Here is a 26,613-nt window from a genome sequence, read left to right on the forward strand (position 1 = left end):
GGGGGGGGGTGACAGGGGCGATCGTTCCTGGGCCCCCACACCTGAAGGGCCCCCACACCTCAAGGGGTTAAAGTGAACCGGAGGAGATGGAACCAGTTTCGCCTCCTCCGGCCAACCTAACCCCAGAGCCGCAGGGAGGCACCATTTGCCAGATGCCCACTGATTTTAACCAGCGGGCGCCTGGCTCACTCCCCGCAGCGGCAGCCGGAGCCGGAGACTGGACTGGAGGGCTCCGGCTCACGCAGTGCACTATGGGAGAGACGTCGACGTCTCTCCTATGGTGCAGAGCAGCAGCCGAGCGACGTCGACGGCAGCGGGAGCAGGGCTTAAGGTAAGTAATAGCTCTTTTTTTTCTATTTTTTTTTTAGTGCAAGCAGCTATTGTACTGGTGGCATTACTTGGGGGGGGACATTACTACAGGGGGCATTACTCGGGGGGAGCATTACTACTTGGGGCATTACTCGGGGGGGAGCATTACTACTGGGGGCATTACTCGGGGGGGCATTACTACTGGGGGCATTACTTGGGGGGGAGCATTACTACTGGGGCATTACTCGGGGGGGAGCATTACTACTGGGGGCATTACTCAGGGGGGGAGCATTACTACTGGGGCATTACTCAGGGTGGGAGCATTTATACAGAGGGTACTACTACAGGGGACATGACTACTGGGGCCACCATCACAGGGGCCATGACTACTGGGGGCATTACTACTGGGGCAACAACTACAGGGGTATTACTACTGAGTGCATGTAGACAGGGGGCATTACTATTGGGCACGCACAGGGGGCATGACTACTGGGGAGCATTACTATTGGGGGCACAACTACAGTGGTATTACTACTGGGGGTATTTATACAGGGGGCATTACTATTTGGGACACTACCACAGGGGGCATTACTAATGGGAGAATTGCATAGGGGGCACTACTATTGGGTGCACTGTATAAAAGGCACCAATACTGTGGGCACTAACACTACTGAGGTCCCCATTGCGCATACCCCCAGTTCGTCACATTTAATAAGGGCCCCCACATGTATGTTGCCCAGGGGCCCCCACAGACCTTAATCCGACCCTGTCTGCTATTAACTGTACTGCATTTGCATTGTGTATACTGCATGTGCAGTTTTAGCATTTTGAGAACTCACCATGAAACCATGCCTTCAGCCGCTTTGGACCCTGGTATGTGAAACTAATGCTGGGTACACACTGGGTGATATATATCGATTGTTCAACTCAACGGCCGATGTATTGTGGGTGCGTCGGCCAGTATTTACCATCAATATGTCTGTGAACGACATTGTTTATACACATATCGCGTTGGCTGTGCAGCATAGCCGATGGCAGATATATCTGTTAATCATGCAGTATGTAAAGTCGGTCAGTCAACTGCCCGTACACCTGCTGCAGAGGCCGCGGGGAGGTTGGCGCGATGCAACCCCTGGCCAGCGGGCAGATGATGGTTGTTCAGTGTGTAGGAACAACCATCATCTGCAGATTAGTCGATCTGCAGATGTATCGATATATGTTTTAGGTGTGTACCTACCTAAAGGGAGCCCCAGGTACAAACTTTTGAATGTAACCAACTCTGAATAAGTCTCAGAAATACAACTTTTTTTTGCGGATGCATTTTCATTTGTGACTCCCACATTCTACCTTACCATAGCAATACTCATTACCACAAGACATTCTAGCAATACTCCACCCCAGCATATGATAGCAATACCTCCCCACCAAATTACAGCAATAGCCCCCACATTACCATATTAATACAGCAGGTTCCATGTGTGTCAGTAGACATACAGCTGAATGCAGGAGATGATGAAGACAGAGGCGAGGATCAGGAATGGGAGGGATGTATTATATTAACCAATGTCCTGTCTGTGATTCATATTGTAATACAGTAAACAAAACAAAAATTGGGACAGTTGGGAGGTATGTCTCTGTGATACATCACCTGTTGCTCATCATTTCATTTGCTGATATTTGTGCACTACAAGAACAGACATAATACTTTTGAGATGTGCAATGTTACAGCCTACTGTGACAAAATATAACTTTGCTAATGAATTATAATGTTATGTGCATGTGTGTTCTGCTGAAGAGTTATGTTCAGTGGAGAGAACTGACACTTCTTAAATGCACAGAAGCATGTACTTGATGCCAGATATTATGGCTAGATTTTACTAACCAGTTCTCTGCAATGAATGAAGCTATGAATGCAAATATTCCTATCCTGTAGAGCACAGCTGGTGAATATGTAACAATAATCTTCAGGCTTCCCTCAGTAGTGGCTGTATCTGTGCTCTCTATGCAGGTGCAGCAGCTTGTTGAAGACATTAAACACATACTAAACAACAGGTTGGATGAATTAGACTGGATGGATTTGGAGACCAAAGAAGCCGCAAGAGCAAAGGTGAACTGACCTCAATCAGAAGAACATTTACTTTGGGAAATAGTGTTATTATTGCACAGAAAGTGAATATGAATCATTTACAGACTTGATAAATGTGGTCCTGCATATACAAATCTGTAATCTTTCATTTTGCAATATCATGGGCCTATTGTTACTCACTTATGCACAGTTTTTAAATGTAACTTGCTTAAACATCAATATGACGTTGGTAACTGAGTTGCATAATTCTTCTCTTTCTAATTAGTGCAGTTGGGTGTATTGGGGCTCAATTGCTGGATGTAGAAATTGGACAGCAATGGGTGGAGAGTGGAGACTACACATTTAGGGCTGATTCTGAGTCACATCCAAAGTGGCTGTAGTTGCAGCCAGACATGGAAGCCCGATTTACTACATTATGCTAAGGTACAGGTTCTCAAACTCGGTCCTCAGGACCCCAAACAGTGCATGTTTTCCAGGTCTCCTCACAGAATCACTAATGCAATAATTAATTCCATCTGTGGATCTGAGGACCGAGTTTGAGAACCACTGAGCTAATGTAATAATCCATAGGGCTAACGTGGGGTTTGTGCATCTGTAAGTGGAAACCTGCGCTGCCCATTGATATTACGTCACCCACGACAGCCATCATCATTTGTATCTGCGCTTGCACCAGGCCCATGCTTGCTGCAGGAGATAAGTCAGAGAAAAGACTTCCCAGTATGTCCACTACACTCCCATCATATGCCCATAAGTTAGCGTGGTTACATGTGATCGCAGTGTCACCACCCAGTTTCCACCCGACACGGACATATGCAATAATGCATTGATGCGCTTCTGCACATGTGCTATATGCTGTAACCCGCTGTTTGCATCTGTGCTAAGAGCTACACCCGACTCAGAAAGGCCCAGAGCCTTTTCAGCCCTGCAAAACAAACTAAAGCTGGGTACACACGGTACGATCTGCACAACCAACGATATCGCTGAACAATTTCCCTTGACCTTTTGTGTAGTGCAGGACAAACGATATTGGGTGTACTCACTGATAGATATCTACAATAGATATCTTTCAGTGAAGTCATCCTGCCACATCTCTGAACATGCAAATCATTATGAAATCGTCCAAGTTGGCCTGAAAGGTGAACTGACCTCAAACAGGTATGTACAGATGACCATAGATATCGTTATCGTCCATGAGGAAACACAAATTGTTGGTCGTTTGCTGCCTAAAAATGAACGATGTGAATGATTTATCCTTATCGTTCAATATTGTTCATAAATATCGTACCGTGTGTACGCACCTTAAGCTTTACAAGTGCCATTTGATTCTAATGGAACGTCTTTTGGGGCATCGAGATGCAGTAGATCAAGACACATTTATATGCATGCAAAAAAAATTTCATTAAAGGACAAACTGCACAAATCAAATAAGGACAATCTTGATGTCCAACGTATTATCACTTATTTAATAAATATATAATCATTTCCAACTAGCAGTATTTTAGGATAAAAATAAAAATTAATTGTAATTAATTAGCAGGGCAATCCAAAAGTCCTGTAGGCTGAGGTTTGTATAGTGATTTTTTTCTTGTGCACTTGCACTCCCAGGAATGACTGCAGTCCTGTACATGGTCACACAATAAATCTGGGTAGATCACTGGTAAGTCTCGGAGTATGGTGTTCCTGTGCCTGTAAGTGATGGGCAGATAACACAAACAATATGTTTTGCATGTACATGTTTTTTACACTTTGTAGATTACTTTTGTTGTCCTCAAAAAAATGTTTATAGAGGCCATATTTCCAAAGCACAGACAGTCCTCAACCATGTGCAAACCAAAGGATAATAATAATACTAATCATTACCATCACTATTAACTTAACCCAAATCCTTTTTAATGTACAGTATGTATCAGCAGGATGCCGTCAGGAAGCCGACGGTCTAAATGCAGACCGATGGCTTCCAGACTGTGGAATTCCGGCAGGGGTCTAATGATAGGTGTCAAAATCCCGGCGCCTATATTATACCGAATGAAGGTAAGCCGGGTGGCGGGCTTGGATAGCCGTAGGGGGGACGGTTAGGTTTCAGCGCTCCCAGGGGGACAATTGGTCAGCCACCCCCGGGAGGGTTAGGGTTAGGCTAGGGAAAGGGGGGGTTAGGGTTAGGCACCCCCCCGGGAGACTTAGATTTAGGCTGCGGGGAAGGGGGAGTTAGGTTTAGGTACTTAAAGGGGGGGTTAGGGTTAGGCACTTGGGAGGGAGGCAAGGTTTAGGCACTCCTAAGGGAAGGTTAGAGTTATGGGAGGGGAGAGGGTTAGGTTTAGATAGAATACTTACCGATTATTATTATTATTATTATTATTATCCTTTATTTATATGGCGCCACAAGTGTTCCGCAGCGCCTTATATAGTACATAGAACTAATAAGTGAACAAGAAACAAGTAACTTACAGTACATTACAGTGCAGGACAGGGACACAACTTATATACATTGCTGAAATAGTGATTAAAGCACTCACAATAAGCTGCCGGGAGTTGGCGGTCCCGTGTTAGGTGCCCTAATGGGGAGTAGAGAGTAGAAGAAAATGTAAAGAGAAGCACATGAGGGAAGAGGTCCCTGCTCATGAGAGCTTACATTCTAAGGGGAGGGGCAGACAGACAGGCGTGACACAGAAGGGGAAGATAGGAAGGAAAGAGCATGAGGTGGGTTAGGAGGAGTGCTGGAAGGCCTTGATGAAGTAGTGGGTCTTGAGAGCCCGTTTGAAGATTTGTAGAGAGGTGGAGAGTCTGATAGGGAGAGGGAGAGCATTCCAAAGGTAGGGAGCAGCACGGGCAAAATCTCGGATGCGGGAGTGGGAGGAAGTAATCAGTTGGCAAGAGAGGCGGCATGCATTAGTTGAGCGAAGTGGGCGGGTGGGAGTGTGAAGGGAGAGAAGGTCAGAAATGTATGCGGGAGAGGATTTGGTGAGGGCTTTGTAGGTGAATGTAAGAACCTTGAATTGGCATCTGAAGGGGAAGGGGAGCCAGTGTAGGGCTTGAAGGAGAGGGGAAGCAGATATAGAACGTCTGGAGAGGAAGATGAGCCGAGCAGCAGCATTGAGAACAGATTGTAGTGGAGAGAGGTGAGAGACTGGGAGGCCAGCTAGGAGAAGGTTACAGTAGTCCAATCTGGATATGACCAGTGAGTGGATGAGGGTTTTAGTGGCATCCTGGGTGAGGAAGGGTCTAATCCTGGAGATATTTTTTAGGTGAAAACGGCAGGACTGCGAGATGTGCTGAATGTGCGGTTTAAAGGAGAGGGAGGAGTCTAGGATAACTCCAAGACAGCGCACTTTGGGGCTAGAGGAGATAGTTGTGCCATCAATAGATAACGAAATTGTGGAAAGTGATGTAGTGGAAGAGGGTGGGAAGATGATCAGCTCAGTCTTAGACATGTTAAGTTTAAGAAAGCGCTGGGACATCCACGAAGAGACAGCAGAGAGACAGTTGGAGATACGGGTAAGGAGCTCAGGGGTGAGCTCAGGGGTGGAAAGGTAAATTTGAGTATCATCTGCATAGAGATGATATTGGAGGTCAAAGGAGTTAATGAGTTCACCTAAAGAGGATGTATATAGGGAGAAAAGGAGAGGTCCAAGAACAGAACCTTGGGGAACTCCTACCTTTAGTGGAAGTGGAGGGGAAGAGGAGTCATGAGAGGACACAGCGAAGGAACGATCAGAGAGGTAGGAGGAAAGCCAGGAGAGGGCAGTTTCACGTAAACCGAGAGAGTAAAGGATTTGCAGGAGGAGAGGGTGGTCTACAGTGTCAAATGCAGCAGAGAGGTCAAGGAGAATGAGCAGAGAGTAGTGACCCTTGGATTTGGCAGCAAGGAGGTCGTTGCTGACTTTCGTGAGGGCAGTTTCCGTGGAGTGGAGAGATCGGAAGCCAGATTGAAATGAGTCAAGGAGGGAGTGGGAGGAAAGAAAGGTGGTAAGGCGGTTGTAGACAATACGCTCAAGGAGTTTGGAAGCAAAAGGGAGAAGAGAGATGGGTCGATAGTTTGAAAGTATGTTAGGATCAAGGGTAGGTTTTTTAAGAATGGGGGAGACAAGAGCATGTTTGAATGCAGAAGGGACAGTGCCAGATGATAGGGAAAGATTAAGGAGGTGAGCCAGATGGGAACAGGCAGAAGGAGACAAGTGGGAGAGGAGACGGGAAGGGATAGGGTCAAGAGGGGAGGTGGAAGGAGGGGAGGACCGGATGAGGGCCAAGACTTCCTCTCCAGAAGCAGGGGAGAAGGATGTCAGAGTTGGTGAGACAGAAGGGGAGGGGTGGTAAGGGCAAGGAGGGAGAGGAGTGCTAAGGGTCTGATGGGATATGATGTCCTCACGTATGGAGTCAATTTTAGATGTAAAGTAGGTGGCAAAGTCGAGGGCAGAGAGCGAGGAGGGAAGGCGAGGAGGGGAAGGGCAGAGTAGGGAGTTGAAAGTGGCAAAGAGACGCCGGGGGTTTGAGGACTGGGAGGAGATGAGGTTCTTGAAATATGTTTGTTTGGAGAGAGACAGGGAAGCACTGTAGGAGGAGAGAATAAATTTGAAATGGAGGAAGTCAGCCTTAGAGCGTGACTTTCTCCACTGACGCTCCGCAATTCTTGAACACTTTTGTAGGTATCTGGTGCATTTGGAATGCCAGGGTTGTGGTGTGGATCTGCGAGGGTGAGTGGTTATTGCTGGATTGGCATTTCACTCCTGTCGGTGGTGCAGCGTCAGAATTTGAACCGCCGGGCATAGGTCCGGCGGTCATTCATACCGATCCCATATCAGCCATTGGCTGCTCAATCACCCCCAGACAGGCTAGCCATACTATTATAATGTATTCTATTGGCACACAGAAAAGGCCACATTCAGGATGGAACTCAATAGGCTGCATTGGGTAAAGGGCCCCATACGTCAGGCGGCCGTCTCACTGATCCCTCATGGGACCGGATCCGTTGGTCAGGAAATGATTTGCTGATCCCGATCATTTTTGGGTTGGCATAGGCAAATCAGGGAAATCTAACATTGCTGATGTATGGGGGCCTTAAGATACAAATGATTGGAAGGACTTCAATCTTTAAAGTGGGGTCAGACCATGGGGAATCCCCACAGTAGTACACCAATAGTGTAAGTTACACACTAAAGTGTGTCCTACGCTATTAAAGTTGCTTATGTAAATTGTGTACCTTGTGCAATTTGCATAAATTATGGAAACTTTTTTGCTTACTATGCATGGTCAAACACATCTTGCAACTGTACATATATAAAGACATCAAATAGCTCTTTAAACTGTTACATATTTTGCATAATTATGTTGATCTAGAGCATTGCAGGATATTGCCATTTTAATTTCTGGTTATTCTTGCTATTTATAAGCAACAATCTTGTAACTGCTGATCAGTTTGTACTGGAATGGTAATGCATAAAAGCTTTTATTTGGTTGGATTAATTGTCATCTCTAAAAAAAGTTGGATAAATAACTAATAAATGGGTCAGACTGTGGATAATAATTAAATACTGAGTTAGGGTTAGAATCACATCTTCAGCACAACCATAAAGATAGATTTATCAAATGTAAAGTATATTTGTGCACGTACAATATACACCTCTCTAATGTAAAATAGAAATGGACAGCTTACCAGCAGTGGTGTATACATGCTGATGACAATTGAGAGAATAGTGCAGGCAGCTAGACTTGTGGACGGCAAATGTAGGAATTTTTTACAGCTAAATTTAAAAACTTAGTTTTTACTTGTTGATAACCAAAATTATTTTTCTTCCCTCCAGTCTTTGCAAATGATCGTGTAGGGGTATATTTATTAAAGTGCAGGTTTTTAGAAGTGGAGATGTTGCCCATAGCATCCAATCAGATTCTACTTATCATTTATCTACCATCTTCTAGAAGATAATAGCTAGAATCTGATTGGTTGCTATGAGCAACATCTCCACTACTAAAATCCCGCACTTTAGTAAATAAATACACCCCTTAATGTCTGGGGCTCAGGAGCCCTATTTTGATTAACACCCACAAGTATGTTCCTCCACCGCTCTTCCTTCACAGAAGGAATATTATTTACTTGACATAAGCCATATTTCAACATGTTGCTATTTTCTCCATACAGCTGAAACACATGATGGTTATGATTGGCTATCCTGACTACCTGCTCAAGCCAGAAGCCATGGACAAAGAATATGAAGTAAGTCTGCTTGTCTAGTAATACAGTTTGCATGTTTGGGGATCTAATTAGTAGTCAGAGCAATGGCTGATAGATACAGTGTAAACTGTATGGATTAATAAAACAATGCATAACGTAAATGTCCTGCCAGAATAGAAACCTCTTATCACACAGAGATATCTTATCTGTCTGCTCTCACTATTTAGGTATAATGGCATAACTGTAGGTACAGTAAGATCATTTATCAACTAGGGCTTAAACACAGCAGAAGATAAGTGCTGCAGCTTCATGGAAATGTGTGATGTGAACACCTTAGAAGATAATTCCAATACTGGTGTGAAATACTGGTGTTCAGTATATTATAAATTACAGGAACCAGGTGATATATAATGATAATTTCATCAAGTATGTAGAATAGGAGGAAACTGTGCAGTTGAACAAATAGGGGTGATTTTCAGGGACAAAAATATTCAAAGAAAAATCAATAAATCCTGGAAATTAGGGCCAGTTTCTTCTCTGCTATACAGGGATGTGCATAACCATGTGCATGTCTACTCAGTCACCAGTGGCGTAACTAGGGTATTTGGAGCCCAGGGCAAATTTGAAAAGGGAGCTCCCCCCCCCACCCCGATGTGCGCGCGCCTTCGGCGCATGCAGCAAAAAGATGGGTGTGGTCACTTAAAAATGGGGCGTGTCAACATGACACACCCCTTTATTTTCACACTGAACATTCCTATCCATATGCACCTTAACCCCAGTAGTACCCCTTATACAGTACCCCCAGTATGCAGTTGTGGTCCCTCTTATGCAGGCCCATAGTAGTGCCCCTTATACAGTATCCCTAGTAGTGGTCCCCCTTATACAGCCCCCAATTAGTTCCCCTTACTCAGTACCCCCAGTAGTGGCCCCCCAAATGCAGTGCCCCATGTAGTGCCCCCCCTTACACAGTGCCCCCAGTAGCAGTCCCCACAATGTAGTGCACCCAGTAGCGGTATCCCCTTATGCAGTGCCCTTTATATAGTGCCCCCAGTAGTAGTCCCCCCCTATGCAGTGCCCTTTATATAGTGCCCCCAGGAGTAGTCCCCCCCATGCAGTTTTCCCAGTAGTGGTCCCCCTTATGCAGGCACCCAGTAGTGATCCCCCTTATCCAGTGCCCCCTGTAGTGGCCCTTCCTATTATTGCCCCCAGTAGTGGTCCCCCCAGTGCAGTGCCTCTAGTAGTAGGCCCCTTTTATAATGCCCCCAATGGTAGTCCTTCCCCAAGTAGAAGTCCCCAGTAGAGGTTCCCCCTCCCGATTAAGTGCCCCCAGTAGTAGCCCCCCCCAGTAGAGGTCCTCCCAATAATGGTGCCCCCAGTAGTAGCCACCCCTCTCCCATTGTGCCCCCACCCCCAGTAGAGGTCCCCCCAGTAGTAGCCACCCCCCTCCCCCGTTGTGCCCCCCGTAGGGCAGAAAGGTTTAAAAATATATATATAAAAATATACTTACCTGAATCCACGCTTCTGCTGCTCCGGTCCGCGACACCATTCCCGCCGCTGCCGCCCGCCAGTGCTCCTGGGCTGGCGCGCTCAGCATTATGGGAGAGACGTCATGATGTCATGACGTCTGTCCCATTACCCACTGCAGGAGCCGGACAGAAGCCTGGCTCTTGCAGTGGGTGCTGCAGCAGTCAATGAGAGTCTATCTGACTCTCATTGGCTGCTGTTTAACACACGCATCGCCGCCAACGCTGGCGGCGATGCATGTGTTATGCACAGCCTGAGCCCGCCTCCTAGCGCTATTGGGCAAGCGCTCAGGGGGAGGGAACGGGCTCAGCTGTGCAGCACAGGACCGGCGCTGGAAGCCTAGTGCCGGTCCTGTGTAAATGTGTAGCGCTGACCGCACTCATTGCGGTCGGCGCTACACTGGCTAACTAGGGCGGGCCGGTACCGTGGCTGGCGGCCCCCCCCGCGCCGCCGGTCCCACGGCACCCAGGGCACGCACCCCGCTCGCCCTGCCCTAGTTACGCCACTGTCAGTCACTGCCATCGTTATGGGGGACGCCTCAAGGCACAGACACCAGTAACAGGATGCTAACAAACTATTGAAAAAGGAAATATTTGTAGCATTATTGTTTTTTATTATTATTATTATTATTATTATTATTATTTTTAACTCTGCATGTTTGTAGACATAACACGCAAGGCACAAGTTGTATAGTCACATCACAGTTGCTTAACAAACCATAACTAATGAAACATTACAGTTTGTCCTTTTTCACAAATCTGCTTATTTTTGAAAGGCTAGCTTTGTGCTTCAGTGTGCAACAGAAGAGTACAGTAGTCTTGTCCACAGCTGGATAGTAGTGTATTTCAGGGTATGACAGGAGAGTAGTGGACTCCTGAGCAATACAGAAGAGTAGTGTATTCCTGAGCATGACATGAGAGAAGTGTACTCCTGGCAGGCCCAGCAACAGGGGCCTACTATGGGCACAGGTATACCCAATCCCAAGACACAGAGGGACTGAAGAAATATGGTGGGGGAAGCTGCAGCCGGGAAAATAGAGAGGTGCTTGAAGAGAGGTGGATGAGGCTGGAGTTCAAGATACAAAGTTGGGTATGAGGCTGGAACCGGAGAGACTGAGAGGGGGATGAGGCTAAAGAAGGAGAGACAGACGGGGGTATGATGCTGGGGCCAGAGAGACAGTGAGGAGAATAAGGCTGGAGATGGAGAGATGAAGAGGGGAAGGAGAGTGGAGCTGAACATGACAGGAGAGTGTAATGTAATCCTGAGCATGCAGGAGAGTAGTGTACCCCAGGGCACGACAGAAGAGTAGTGGGCTCTGGAGGGTGACAGGAGTGTATTGTACTCCTGGCATAACATGAGAGTGTAATCCGGGCCACAGCAGGAGAGAAATGTACACTGGAGCGTGGCAGAGAGTAGTGTTTTCCTATTATGCTCCTGAGTAGAAGCAGGAGTGTATTCAGCCACTCTCCAGATAGTTCATTTGGTGATCACTGTAAGGTGTTATCTCAATTCAAAACAATACAGTATAACATAATCTGTCTAAGTGCAATCTTCAAGGTATCGATTTACCTTGTTTCAGGAGTAATATTACATCGGGCAGGATCTCCCTTCTGTCTGCCATTGATCCTTTTGATTTCTTAGTTGTTGTTCATTTTGTCATCCACGATGTGTTATATAAAAGAAAGCCAACAATAGAGTTCTCTGTTTTAAGCAAACTCATCTGGAAGAAAACGCAAAAGTTTTTACTCACATTTTAGGGAATGTATGTTGGCATTAGACGTTCATTTAAAACCTGATTTTATAAAGGATTTTAAAACTTCCCTTTACTCCTTATAAAGTTAGTATATTTTTCCAAAGGGTGATTATATTTGTACTAGGCCAGATGTACTCATTTGTTTCAGTTGATATGTATTGCATTAACAATCTCACATATAATCTGAACTGGATACATTCATTATTTTCCAATTTTGTGCTGTACTGTATATCTGAGCTCAAACAAAAGTTTCTGAATATGACACTAATGAATGGTTTTGTTTGTGGCTTATGACAAATGTTGTTTGTTAATCAGAATGTAAATGTGACCTTATGAATCACTGTGTACAAGACCAGTAAACAAATGCACTATGAAATTGTCTTTAAACAGTCATATAAATGGCAGTACATAATTTACATTTATATACATTATTATATAGCATTCAAATATTTGTTGCCTATTAATGATGAAAAAGCGGTCAGAGGCTGCCAAGGAAATGGATTTTACAGCCCACCTGTGCTGTATATAATCACGTTGACAGATTGTTTTATTTCTTCAGTTTTTTCTGCCTTTCATCCTCATCTCTCTCAGATCTAATTAGCTCCATGTCCCTCGTCGTCACTGTTTTTTCCATGATTACTTCCTCTTTCTCTGTTCCTTATTCCTACTGTATCACTTTGGCTTTCTCCTCTTAGTTTGAGGTTTATGAAAAGACGTATTTCAAGAATATTCTGCACAGCATTAAATTCAGCATCAAACAGTCAGTGAAGAAGATCCATCAAGAGGTGGATAAATCAGCGTACGTATAAGCAAGATTGTCTGTTACAGTAGAAACTATTTGTTCTTCAAACTTGTAACGATAAGCCCATTTTTACATAAAGGTGTGTGCATTAGTGAATGCAGTGGCAAAACAGCATGCAACTGATCCAGTCATTCATTCTCCAAATTGCACAATGTCTCAAGTCATGCATCGTTAACATCTGAGACACAGGTACTGATAAAGTTATTAGTCACATCAATTTACCTCCTAAATAAAACTGTTCCAATCCAGCTAGTTTGGATCTATCTAAATTCAGCCACATATCATAGTTTGTGGTCAATTAAGTAAAATAATGACCACATTGGCTGGAGTAATCTCTATGTAACTGGTTTTAGAGCAAAAGCACCACTGGGGAGGGAATAATGGGGGAGATGTATCTATAAGATAGCAGCGCCGACGGCAGGGCTATGTACGAACTGTCATAACGCATGACCGTTCGGCCGGCTGTAGCTGTCGTTATCGACAGCTACAGCCTGGTGCTAGCCTATCCCCACAGCAGGGACAGCGCTGTCCCTGCTGCGGCGTCTGCCGGCTCCAGGGCTCCACACGGGGATTTCGCGATACTTGCGAGATCCCGCGCATGCTCAGTGGAGCTGGCCGGGACAGAGACACAGCGCATCAGCACTAGGCTGATGCGCTGCTGTCTCTAGCGGGTAGCGCCGGAGGGGGGAGTTAACGCTCCCCCCTCTCCGGCCAATGAGATGTTTATACATCTCATCGGTAGTGCTTCCTGCTTCGCCTCGGTAAAGAGGCGAAGCGGGAAGCGTTATAGCGGCACGTTAAGCGCCACTATAATACATCTACCCCAATGTAATTTGTTAAAACACTGTACAATAAATTGTCAGTATATAAAATACAGTAGGATAAAAGCATACTTGCTTACTTCTGAAAAAGCATTTCAGGGAGATTGTGAAAGCAACACCTACAAGTGTGGTGTTACAGTGAACATGTACTGCTATATCTGAAAGCTGTGCCAAAAAATTGACTTACAACCAAATGGATTGTGTTTTACAAGTGGCTCCATACGTGTCCACAGAAAAACTTTTATGAGAAAGCATGTCACTATAAGGATCATTGTGTCCTATAACCAAAGAGAAAACGCTATGATCAGGGGTGGATGTAGAAGTAAGAAAATGTAAATAAACATTAGTGGTAGTACAAATCATATAGCATTATAATTAGGGAGACAAAATGAAAAATATATTTATTTATTTTTCTATTTATAATACTTACCTTAAACGAATCACCCGTAATTTCATTATTTAATGTTAACTGAGCAGATAGTGAGTGCACACATTATTTCATTTACAAGCATAAAGTTTAGCAGCTAAATAGTTTGCATATATGCAAATTATTTTGCTTCTAGTACATTTTAAGTGTACATTATGTAATATCTGCACTTTCTACCCATTTACTTGATATTAAAGGATTAAATAAATTAGCATATGGTAAGTAGTATAAATGAATACATATATTCATTAATTTTTTCAGTCTCCCCAACCTGAATGGTATATGATATAAATTGGTATATAACCATACTTGCCTACCTTCCTGATTTGGCCAGGAGCCTTCCTAAAATTGGGTGCCACTCCCGGCCCTCTGGAAAAGTAGACAAGCCTCCTGACAGCCGCTGACCTGTCCGGCCTCTCCGCAGTTACAATAGAAACCCCTGCAGCAGGGGGGTTGGCCATGTGATTTGCACTGAATTGCGTCATTGTGGCCTTGCCCCTTGCTTCACAATGCCTTTAATTTTGGCATTTTGAAGATAGTGCGCGGCTACAATGACACAATTGTGTGGTCAAGCGTGCCCTTGCTTTGCCCCCACTGCCACATCATCTCTCTCAACATGCCCCCTTTATGCCGCACCATGCCCCCCACCGAAGAAGACTGACTTCCCCCTCCCAGAATGCTAGCCCTGGATGTCGGCAAGTATGTATATAAGAAGGCTATGTCACATTATCAAGTATAGAAAGTTCCTTTGGTTGGAGCTTGTGCTGGCAACTTGAACCCTGGTTGCAGAGAAGGAGCTGGGCACCAGAAAATAGTGCCCCTCAGCTGGAAACCCTGGCCAAGGAGCAGGTTTGCTCCTGCCTCTAAATGCTTTTTTTTTTTTCCCAAGTACATAACTATTTCCGGGAGTCTCCCTGACAATCAGGGAGAGTTCGCAAGTATAAATAAGAGTAATAATATTTCCTACTTCTGGTAAGGTTTACATCCCCTAATTTGTATGTCCCCACTATAATAGAGTGTAGGAAAGAGCTGAACCACTGGCAGAGAGAGAATCTGTGTGTGCTGACAGCTCTCAAATCTGTGAGTGAGGGGGGGACCTGTAACTCCAGTAACTGTTTCTGGATTCACATTTCACCTATCTGTTCATTTCTCTTCATACTACAAACACCAGATACCACCACATATATAATACAGATGTTCAGCTGTTAGAGCAGGCAGGTTTACACCATGTGCAGAGATAACCTTCACATCCTGATAGTATGTCTTTTCCCAGGGTTTATTTTTTTTTTAAACTTTGAATCCAAAGAATGTAAGTAGGTATGGTTCTGCCATAACAACTACTCTTTAGTCTTCTTAGTTTCTTGATTGATATGGAAACTAATTATAAATACAGTAGATGTCCTTTTTCAGCATGTGATTTGTTCTTGAAGTCCAAAATAGTAACGAAATAAAGATAAAACCTGCACCAACTTAAACCTATTGTATTTAACAGGTGGCTGCTTCCTCCTCAGGCACTGAATGCATATTATCTCCCTAACAAGAACCAAATGGGTGAGTAGCAAAGGACACCTCTGCATATTCAGCATATACAGTAAACAGTATGGGGCTGATGCTGAGTTGGACACAGTTGCATCCCAACCGTAGGCATAAGATGCATTCATGAGAAAGCCAAAACTATCACAAGATACAGTATATGCAGGTCTGACCATTAGTATATGCGCCCAGTTTTATTCTAGTCATACATAATATACACTTGCACAGATGTTTTTATATATTTGTTTGTCTTGAGAAATTGACATTGACTGTTAAAATCAAAAACATTATATACACAAGCTAAAGAAGAGAGCATCTATCAGCATCAAGGGTGCATTCACAATCGGCCAATCACAAGCTGCTAGCTAGTTTTGGATGCCATTATCATGTATTTGCACATTGACCATCCATAAATAATATGGCTTTTACAGATGTCCATGCATGTGTGTACAGGGCTGTATCAATTTGCAATTATGGAAACATGCCTGTATAAGCCTTACTGAACTCGGCCCAAGTTAGAACAGCCCTTTCCTCCGCTGTCCTGATCTGCAGATGCAGTCTTGTCAGATTCACACAAATCTGCAAAGCACATATACTGTACATGCTGCTGTTTTTCTGGGCTTGCAGAATAAAGTTACGTATTTTACACTATACAATCTGCCATAGGTCTCACTCTGCATCGGCATTTGCATTTTTAATACAGAATACTTAATATTACCGTCATATTGTACTAAATGATTCTAACATTCTTTCACCCACAGTGTTTCCTGCTGGGATCCTGCAACCAACACTCTATGATCCAGATTTTCCCCAGTAAGTCTTAAAGCACCCCATGCTTTATGATCTGCCCAGTCCAGCTGAACAAGGGATCTAATGTATTGCAATCCAGCAGTGGAAAGAAATTATACAGTGCATATATGTGTGTGTGTATATATTTATATATATATATATATATATATATATATATATATATATATATATAATATGTGACCTGCCAACGGGCCATTTTTGGTAAGCAGAACTGGCGCTTCGGGATGAACTGGACACCAGGTTGAGGTGAAAGTTAAAGAATATATTAGTATAATGTCACGTTATGTAACCACTTAGGGCACAGTATTTATTCACCTTACCATTTCTTAGTAAACTTACAAGAAATATGATCAAGACATTGGTTCTAGAGGCAAGGGGCTATGGCCATATTTCTACACCCTGATCACCAGTTTATGAGCGGGGGGGTGTTCCATAACATGGAGTCTGGCACAGCTGGTTGTGATCAGCTCATCCTGACATTATCTACATGGAGGATGACTAGTTGACCTTTGGCTATTTTTGAAGGACATAAAGTACTATAGGTATTGTGGCAATATTTGAACATTTGGCGCTGCATGTCCTTGCTTACATAACAGATTTGTTTATCTACAGGTCTTTAAACTATGGAGGGATAGGGACCATCATCGGACACGAACTCACACATGGATATGATGATTGGGGTAATTATTTTATTACAGTTGGGTTTTGGCAAACAATATAGTTTAACTGCTGCTTTGTCAATATTGTTACATAAAACTTCCTCGACTATTATAACCTTACATTAAAGTCAGATATAGTGAAATATAAATGCATAGTTCTTGTTTTCCTTTAAGTACACACCATTGTGTTTTCTCTGTACTATTCAGGAAGGGGTGGTGGATGAGGATATAGAAAATAAGAGAAGGCGATAAAAAGGGGGGAGGGGGGAGGGGGAAGTATTACAGACAGCTTTTGGCAGAATGATAAAGGCATCTCATATGACTGCCAAAAAGACAGATGACAATAATTACATTTTAGCAAAACCCTTCATATTTCAGATTATTTTTAGTTGATTCAGATATTTGTGTAAAGGGGATTCTTAAACATCAAAATGTTTGTTGCAACATATCCCTACTGTACAAAGAGAAGGAGAAAAAGGAAATGTATGGCATAACGTCATGGGGTAGAATAGCGGGATAGGCTGGAAATAGCGATTCCAGTGGGAGGGGAGAAGGAATGGAGGGGTTATTATTAGGGAGGTGTTGCACTGCTCATAGTCATAGTTTGGTTGTTGGTTTCTGCTGGATGATTGGCCTCAGAGTGGTACATTTAGATCATGTGCTGTAGAAGCTATGGAGTATGTATTGCAGTATAGCCATTATGTGCCCCATATTATTATATTGACCATAGCAATATTTATTTATCATTGTGTCTAAACTGATTTACTAAAATATTGAAGTTGACAACTCGTGTCTAAAGTTCTCAATCCATGTTGGCCATGAAGGTGGTAGCTCTATCCAATCAATATATTTTATCAAGTTGTGAGAGCTGTTTGGATAGGATAGGGAAAGCAGTCAGCTGGTAAGCCATACCTGCACAAGATGGCATCAAAGGCAAGATAGTGCTTTGTGGCCATTATAGACCAGGAGCTAGAACAATAATTGTACAGTAGCAGCTATGGCCCCCAATGTAAATGGCTAAATCTGACATATATCTCGTGGTTCACCAGACAGACCAAGTGGCTGGATTGGGCTATGTTTGATCGATTTAAAACAATTCAGCCTCCAGTCTACAAATCTAAGTTCACACAACATACTGTATATATACCAAATTGCAAACAGCCTTGAAGCGGATGGCTCAGTACAAGTACTGTAAATTTAGTACTGATTATTATTAGATATGATATGGTATGCGCTTCTCCGAGCATTGCTCATTTCCATTCTGATACCCCTGGGTATCCTCTCATCATTTAATCCCATCAATGAAGATGCCCCCTGATCACTTCTCCTTTCACACTGCCATCAAATAACCCGAGTTTCTGCCCAGTTGAAATAACCCGGGTTGGGCGACCCAGTATTTTAACTTGGGTAACGAGCAGGGATGAACACGAGTTCAACCTGGCTCGCAGTGCGCTGTGAACGGGTACCCAGAGTTTAGGCGACCCAGATCCAGTGTACTGCACAGGAAGAGCCGGCGCTTGAAGATGATCTCATCTCCAAGCACCAGCTCAGCAGCAATGGCGGTGACTTCATCGACCCAGCATTATTGCCATGTCGGGCCACCAGTGTGAAAGGGGTCTCAGGCAGGTCGCACCCGGGATCGACGCGTGTAGAAATCCCGGGTGCGACCTGCCAATAGCGATGTCATTCAACCTTATCTCTGATCCCATCACAAATCAGCCATTCACTGGCTCCTCTGCTACACCCAGCCTTAGCTAAGGTTTGTAATCGCCCCCCTTCTGTTATATATCCTAACCAGCTGGTTTTACTCCTATCCTGAAAAAAATAAAATTTTCATCCAAATTTGTTCTCGGACTACAACCTATCTCTTAACTCATATGACCCTACAAGCTTCTTCAGAGTTTTGACTTTCTTTCCTTTTTTTGCTTAATTTCCTTAAACAACTCATTGGACACTTTTCAGGCAGGCTTTTTATATACCAATAATCCACAGAGTCTGCACTAATCTGCATTTCTCTACTTGCTTCTAATTGTCATGGACCTCTGTGCAATATTTGACACTGTCGATGGCTCTCGTCTCATACAAATACATACAAGTTTTTAGGTGTTCAGGACACTTTTATACTGGTTCTCATCTTAGGGGACAGAGGGCCTGATTCAAAGCCGGACGCTCTGACCAGAGTGCTCGCTCTGAATCAGGGCCGTCCCTGATCCTTTTTGGAGCGGCCTCCTGGCCGCTCGCATAGCTGTGGGTGACCACCCACAGCTATAGCGAGTGGCCAAAATGATGGTCGCGATGGTCAAGACCATCGCGACCATCGGGGTTTGCGACGAGACCTGGAGTGCTTTTGGCTCTATCAGAGCCAAAAGCACTCCCACTGGCATCACTAGTGATGTCAGTGGGGCCGGCCCCAGACGGTAGGCGTTCCCATGGGAACGCCTCCGTCTGGGCAGCCATGCCCCCGGCACGCCCACCAAAGGGGGCGTGCTGTCAATCACCATCGACAGCACGCCCCCTTTGGTGCGAGACCCATAACGACGGCTTGGCCGTCGTTATTCAGATCTCGCGCATGCGCACGACGGAGCCGCCTCCGTCGTGCGCATGCGCACTTGGGCAACATCGACCCGCTTGCGAGCGCTGAGCGCTCACGAGCGGGTCTGAATCAGGCCCAGAGTGAAAAGTGACAAGAAAGTGATAAGGTGCCAGCCAATCAGCTCCCAACTGCCATCTCACAGGCTGTGTTTGAAAAATGACACTTGGGAGCTGATTGGCTGGCACCTTGTCACTTTCTTATCACTTTTCACTCTGCCTCCTAACACTGCCTAGTAAATAGTCATAAAACAGCTTCTTTAGTGGGGGGGGTGTTTCTGGTTCTTCTATCAATTGGCGCACCTCAAGGTTTGGTCTCTGGTCCCTGATCTTCTCTGTCTATACCACTTCTAATGGAAATCTAATAAGTTCATATGACACTATAATATATCTATCCATGCCAGATCTCTCAGCTTCTGTGTTGACTCTCATTGCAAAATAACCTTAAACTGCATCTTTACCAAACTTGGCTAATTATTTTTTCACCAGTCAACAGAAACTACTCATCTCACATTGGGCCTGGTTCAGAAGTGGATGCTGATCTTGTTCCCACTATGTATCCGTACACAGCGGTTTTGCGAAAATGTGAAAATGCCACAGCCAGCGGGACTTGTACAGCACCTCCCACTAATGGTTTCTTTGAACCGCTGCTTGCATACAAAAATGCACCATTGGTCACACATCGGTCACACCCATCAAGCATCTGAGCAACCCAATGGTTGCTCAGAATGTCCGCCGTAAGCCGCAGGAGGCAATGCAACTCCTTACACGGACGCAGTCGCTGGCAAAGACACTCCCACAAAATGGTCAGGACACGCCTCAGTTTGTCTAGCAACCCCCTGTTACCTTCTACAAATGCTCACTGACTGTCACATCTGGGTTCTCACTGCGACTGCCATCGGTAATCAATCCTGGCGAATGTGCAGTGCGATTTGTACTCATGCGCAGTACAAAAAAAAATAGTTTACTAGAAATATAATGTGATATAGGCCCTCATTCAGAGCCGTTCGCTATTTGCGGTCGTTCGTTCAAAAACAAGGGGTGGCTATTCAAATGATCCGTTCGCAAATTGCAGTCTGTTCACACCTCTAAGTCTGAACGAGAGAGCAAAACATACGCTCGTTTATTTGATAAAAACGCCCCCTGGCCGCTCGCACCATACGTCATGTCCGCTATTTATTTGATTAATCGAGTACATCGTACAGCGTATGAACTGCTCGCTATTCTTGTGGTTGGTTTTTTCAACCGCTATTTTGCAAGCAGTTCTGAGTTTAAAAAAACCAAGGGACGTGGTCAATGACGCTGCTGGATTAATTATGCACACCCTTAAAACGCCCGTTTTGACCTTTAAGCACGCCTGCGTTCGAATTCCACTCCCCCGTTTTCAAGCACCTTCCCTTGTTACCACCCACATACGCCTCATTCTGTCACTCAAAATAGCAGGCACTCGCTATATAGCGTACAAACTATTTTCGGCCGCACTGACTGGTTCGCGCATGCGTACTAAAAACCGTACGCATGCGCAGATGTGCAAACATCGCTCGGAACGAGCGTACTGCCGCTAACGAGCGGCTCTGAATGAGGGCCATAGTGTCATAAATATGACTTAGGGGTCTATTTACTAAGTTGTGTTAGGACTAGGTGATAAAGTGAACGGTGATAAGGTTCCGGCCAATCAGCTCCTAACTGCCATATCACAGGCTGTGTTTGTAAAATGGCAGTTAGGAGCTGATTGGCTGGTACCTTATCACTGTTCACTTTATCTCCTAACACAGCTTAGTAAATAGACCCCATGTTCTGTTTCAAATCGGCCTGTAGACTTGACAGACTACCATCACTATTTTCAATGTGTATATCTGTGTTTTTGATATTTCAACTTGCTGAACTGTATACGAAAATATTGTCCATGGCAATATATGATGCTACTACTCATCTTTTTCCTTCTTGCAATTTATATTTTTACCTGTACCTTATGTATTCTTCTGAAAAATACCAATAAACTGTTTAAAAAAAAAAAAAAAAAATGTTTACTCCCGCTAAAAACAGATGTTTTTTTTTTCCATTGTTTAATTTCAGTGGACGTTACAAATAAATTAGGGCTTTTACACTGCACGAACACGGCTGCCGTCCATGGGTTACAGCTTTACAGATTGAAAAAGAGATTCAAACACACGGCAATAACATTACACATTGCACAGAACCGTTGCTTTTGAAAGGGACTGGTCCACAGGAAAAAAAAACTGACTTATTTTGGCGTCCGGACAAAACCATTTTATGTGAAACTAGCCTTAGGGCGTGATTCAGAGCCGGACGCTCTGACCAGAGCGCTCACTCTGAATCAGGGCCCTCCTCCAAGAAAATGGAGCGTCCTCCCGGACGCTCGTATAGCTGTGGGTGACCACCCACAGCTATAGCGAGCGTCCATGATGATGGACGCGATGGTCAAAGACCATCGCGACCATCGGGCTTGCGACGAGACCCTGCGGTAGGGTCTCGCTACCGCAAGCCCAGGAGTGATTTTGGCTCTATCAGGGCCAAAATCACTCCCACTGACATCACTAGTGATGTTAGTGGGGTCGGCTTCAGACGGTAGACGTTCCCATGGGAACGGCCTCCGTCTGGCAGGCACGCCCCCGGCACGCCCACCAAAGGGGGCGTGCTGTCAATCAACATCGACAGCACGCCCCCTTTGGTGCGAGACCCGGAGCGATGGAGAGCCCGTCGCTCGCCGGGTCTCGCGCATGCGCACGACAGAGCTCCCTTCGTCGTGCGCATGCGCAGTGGGGGAACATCGACCCGCTTGCGAGCGTACTGCCGCTCACGAGCGGGTCTGAATGACCCCCTTAGTCCTTGCATTTATGATGATCTGACGCACTGATTATTACAGATGCTTTTAAAAACTGGTCTTCTGACCAAACTTTCACTGCTACAAACTCAGGGCCGGCACTTCCATTAGGCAGCAGACCTGAAGGGGCAGCCTGCTGAGACTGTCAGGTAGAAAAGTTTGAGACATCCGTCTTCTAGAACAGAGGTCAGCAACGTACGGGGGGTGCAGCAGGTACTTGTTGGGAGCACCCAGCGGGGGTGCCTGAATGCTGAGGGGGACAACAATGGAATATGAGTGAGCGGTGTCTGCGGGACCCCCGAGGTGGCAGTGCACAATGGTGCTGATCGCGATGCTGACAGCAGCCGCCTTCAGAGCCTCCAGCACACTGTAATGTGGCTCCATTAACTGTTACCTGAACTCCGTGCTGCTGCACCAGGCGCAGGGGGAGCAACTCTCCTGCACTTTGTGATGCAAGAAGAGGGTGCTCGCTGACAAGCAGAGCCAGAAAGCTCAGATCATTTTAAACACTCTGACTAGCCTGTCGCGGGGGGTCCCAGTGTCTGCTTCCTCCTGGATGAGTGCTGCCTGAGACTTCCCCCCAGCTCCCACTCCCTGAGGACAGTACTGTGTTTTTGGCTATTCAATTTTAGGAAGACCAGGGCTGCCTACTTGAAAAGAAGAGGACATGATCCTTTCGAGGAAGAGGTAAGTATGGAATTTTTTTTACAGGTATCCGTGGATTTGTACTTGGACAAGTGGACGTGAATGGGATACTAGGTGAGTATGTATGATAGTGAGTGTGAGTGTGCATGTATATATCTTTTACAGGTGAACTATAGGTACCTGCGGGCCCATAATGCCCTGCATGCTGGTACTTGTGGTTCCCCTGGCATTACTCCCCCACTAGAAAGAGTTTGGTGCTGGTTATGGATAATACAGGGGACCCCTACTCTTTGTGTCTCCTTTATTTCCAAAACCAGGACCGCCTCAGCTGAACTCAGTGCTGGTTGTGCTAAATACAAGGGACCCCTACATTGTTTGTCCCCTGTATTTTAACAACCAGGACCGGCTGTGAAAAGCCCAGGGCTGGTTGTGCTTAGGGGGGGCACAACTTTTTTAGTTAATTTTTTCACTTTTTATTAATTTTTTTATACAAATGCATGGATGGATCTTATCCGTCCATGCATCTGTGTCAAGTAATGACGTCGGCATTGTGCGGGTCCAAATGACATATCATTCAGGCATAAACACTGAACTATATACCATGGATCGTGTACGAGATTGCCAGACCTTGCCTACTGTAGGTAAGATCAGAATATACGACGGACGACCCACGGGTACGCGCATTGACATCGTTATCATGAGTGGACACTCATGATTTGCACATATTATGCACGATGTGTCGTTCCGATGCATCGGAATCGGCCAAATCGTTCATAATATCATCAAGTGTGTAGACACCTTATCTCTTCACATCTCCATATACATCTGTATACGGTATCTGTATATCTCCTGCCTGTGTTCCCCCTACACTACAGCCTGCCTGGGAGTCCTCGTGTCTGCTTCCTCTGGACCAAGTGTTGCCTGAGACACTCTGCTCCATATGTGTATGTGTGTATATATATATATATATTAGGGATGAGCGGGTTCGGATTTACTCGGGTTCTCAAAATGGCATTTTATTGGCTATCGGCTATCATGTGTTTTCGCTAGCCAATAAAGTAAATCCGAACTAATCCGAACTTGCGGTAAAGTGGCGATAAGAACCAAGTAAATCCAAACCCGCACATCCCTAATATATATATATCCATATCCTGCCTATGTCCCACCCTACACTGCAGCCTGCCTGGGGGTCCCTGTTGTGCATAGAGGTTTTTACATATTTGTTTTGGGAGGGGGCATTTCTCTATTTGACAGTGGTAGCTGTGGAATGTCACTCTAAGACGCCACCTCCACACTTTCACCTGAGGAGCTGAAAAGTGGATGGGGGAGGGGCAGTAGGCAGACAGTTTGCCTAGGGTGCCAAGAACCTTGCACGGTCCCTGTAAATCTACTTTCAATTCAGCAGATAAGGTATTTGTCCTCAGGAGATCTTGATTGGTAGGTATCTTCTAGAAGGTACTAGATAGATGATAAGTAGAATCTGATTGGCTGCCATGGGCTTCTAAAAACCTGCACTTTCATAAATATAACGAAAAGTATTCTCAGTGCAGTCTGGTTGGCATCCATCCATGGCACAAACCTCGTATATTAAAGTATTGTCTTCCTATAAAGGGTTTGCGAGCAGGACTCTCTTAAATCTTCTCATAGTACCCAGTCTTGTTTTGTTGCCATGTTTCTAATTATAAGTGCTGCAATGTATACTGGCGCTGTGTAAATAAATGTCATCAAGATATGTACTGTATAGTACTAAACTGTACAGTAGCATAAGATCAATTGTCTACATAAAGCTATAACGTTTTCTGTAGCTCATTTTTCATATGTCCTTGACTGTACTTTTCATCCTAAATATTTTTTTCTATTTTATTGAATGACCCAGGTGGTCAATATGACTCATTTGGGAATCTTATCCACTGGTGGACTGAGGACTCATACAGCAAGTTCCTAAAAAAAGCAGAGTGCATTGTTGACCTATATGAAAACTTCACTGTATACAACCAACGGGTGAGAAGAATATCCTTTGTTTATCTTTAAAATGACATCAACAATGTTTGAAAATGTTGCCAAATAAGGCAATCTCATTTCAATGCTGCTAATACAAAATATAAAATGTATTTAATTAGATAGCCTTAATATGTATTCTATAGTATTTCCATTTTAATGTGTAGATTTAAAATTATTTTTATTCATTAAAGCATTAAAGCTTAACAGAAGGACCTTATTTTTTTCAAGTGTCGCTAGATGATAAATTGTATGAATATAAAAACATAAAATTGTAAAAGTTGCCATACTACAGTACAGTTTGAGCGGTTTTAAATTGAATGCCACCTTTCTAGGTCACTAGGCTCAAAGAAATGACTTCAGTGGAGTGTGCTCAAACACAGTATAATCTTGTCACTCTGATGAAGTACATATTTTACCTATTTTTTCAGAATTATTTTTATTTTATTTTATAAAAGTTTTTATATTTTATTATCTTAAGTTTACTGATTCAAATGTAGGTCTGAAATTGTTTAATTAGCTGTCTGAATTAAAGTTTTTTTACACTGCAATCCAACATCGATAGCCAAATGACTGTTAGTAAATTTACCCCTTGAGTTAGATGTAAATTCAAATGTGCAGGCATCCTACAGATATCTGCAAACTGTGCATTCACCATACCATTCATACACACAGATGGAAATTTAAAGTGCAGACGGATTCATCCATCCATTGACAGGTTTCTTTGTGTAAAATGGGCATAATTGGGAGGTTATCATAAAGACACAAGGAACAGATCCATGTCATGGGAATGTAAGCAGACTTCCATGCTTGTTTGTGGCATTGGGACGGAGATGGGATGCAGGTTTCAGATGATACTTTTGCACCCAACATGAGGTGGGTTAAGTTCCAATACTAATGATAATGGCTGCAGAAGGAAAAACATTTAGTATAAGGAAGTAAGCAGGCCACCCCACCCGAATGGAGAAACATCCACAGATGCATATTACAGGTTGAGTCTCCCATATCCAAAATGCTTGGGACCAGGGGTATTTTGGATAACGGAATATTCCGTATTTTGGAATAATTGCATATCATAATGAAATATCTTGGGAATGGGACCCAAATATACACACAGAATGCATTTATGTGTTATATACACCTTATACACACAGCCTGCAGCTAACTTTATACAATATTTTCAATAATTTTGTGGCTCAAGCAAAGTTTGTGTACATACATGAAATTCATTTATGTTTCATATACACCTAATACACACAACTTGAAGGTAATTGTATACAATATCTTTAATCATTTGTGCCTTAGACAAAGTTTGTGTACATTGAACCATCAAAAATGAAAGGTTTCATTATCTCAGTCATGCCAAAATAATTCCGTATTTCGGAATATTACGTATTTCGGAATATTTGGATATGGGAGACTCAACCTGTACTTACAATCAGGCCCTGTATTTTCTTGTGATGTTTGAAAAATACTCTCCAATGTTGCTCAATGCTTCTGATTTACTCACTAATGTCTGTACATTGTGACAGAGCTATCTTCTGCCATTTCATTTGTTTTGGACTCATATATTTTCTCTTCTTGCATGATAAAATGGGTATAATGTACAGTACCTTTTGCATTAATCTTTTGGAAATAAACCCCTAAGG

General features: G+C 44.1%; 1 protein-coding gene across 1 annotated transcript in view; it reads left to right on the forward strand.

The window, feature by feature from the left end:
• Positions 1–26,613, forward strand: part of ECEL1 (endothelin converting enzyme like 1) — a 189,640-nt gene that overhangs the window by 97,398 nt on the left and 65,629 nt on the right. Inside the window, exons 7-13 of the mRNA XM_088467436.1 lie at positions 2,318–2,416; positions 8,526–8,600; positions 12,531–12,634; positions 15,378–15,436; positions 16,180–16,231; positions 16,841–16,908; positions 24,843–24,967. Of these exons, the coding sequence (XP_088323562.1) occupies positions 2,318–2,416; positions 8,526–8,600; positions 12,531–12,634; positions 15,378–15,436; positions 16,180–16,231; positions 16,841–16,908; positions 24,843–24,967 (582 nt within the window). The remainder of the gene's footprint in view (positions 1–2,317; positions 2,417–8,525; positions 8,601–12,530; positions 12,635–15,377; positions 15,437–16,179; positions 16,232–16,840; positions 16,909–24,842; positions 24,968–26,613) is intronic.

The sequence above is a fragment of the Taudactylus pleione genome, unplaced genomic scaffold (genome assembly GCF_031769625.1).
Source record: "Taudactylus pleione unplaced genomic scaffold, aTauple2 ptg000010l, whole genome shotgun sequence".
Lineage (NCBI taxonomy): Eukaryota > Metazoa > Chordata > Amphibia > Anura > Myobatrachidae > Taudactylus > Taudactylus pleione.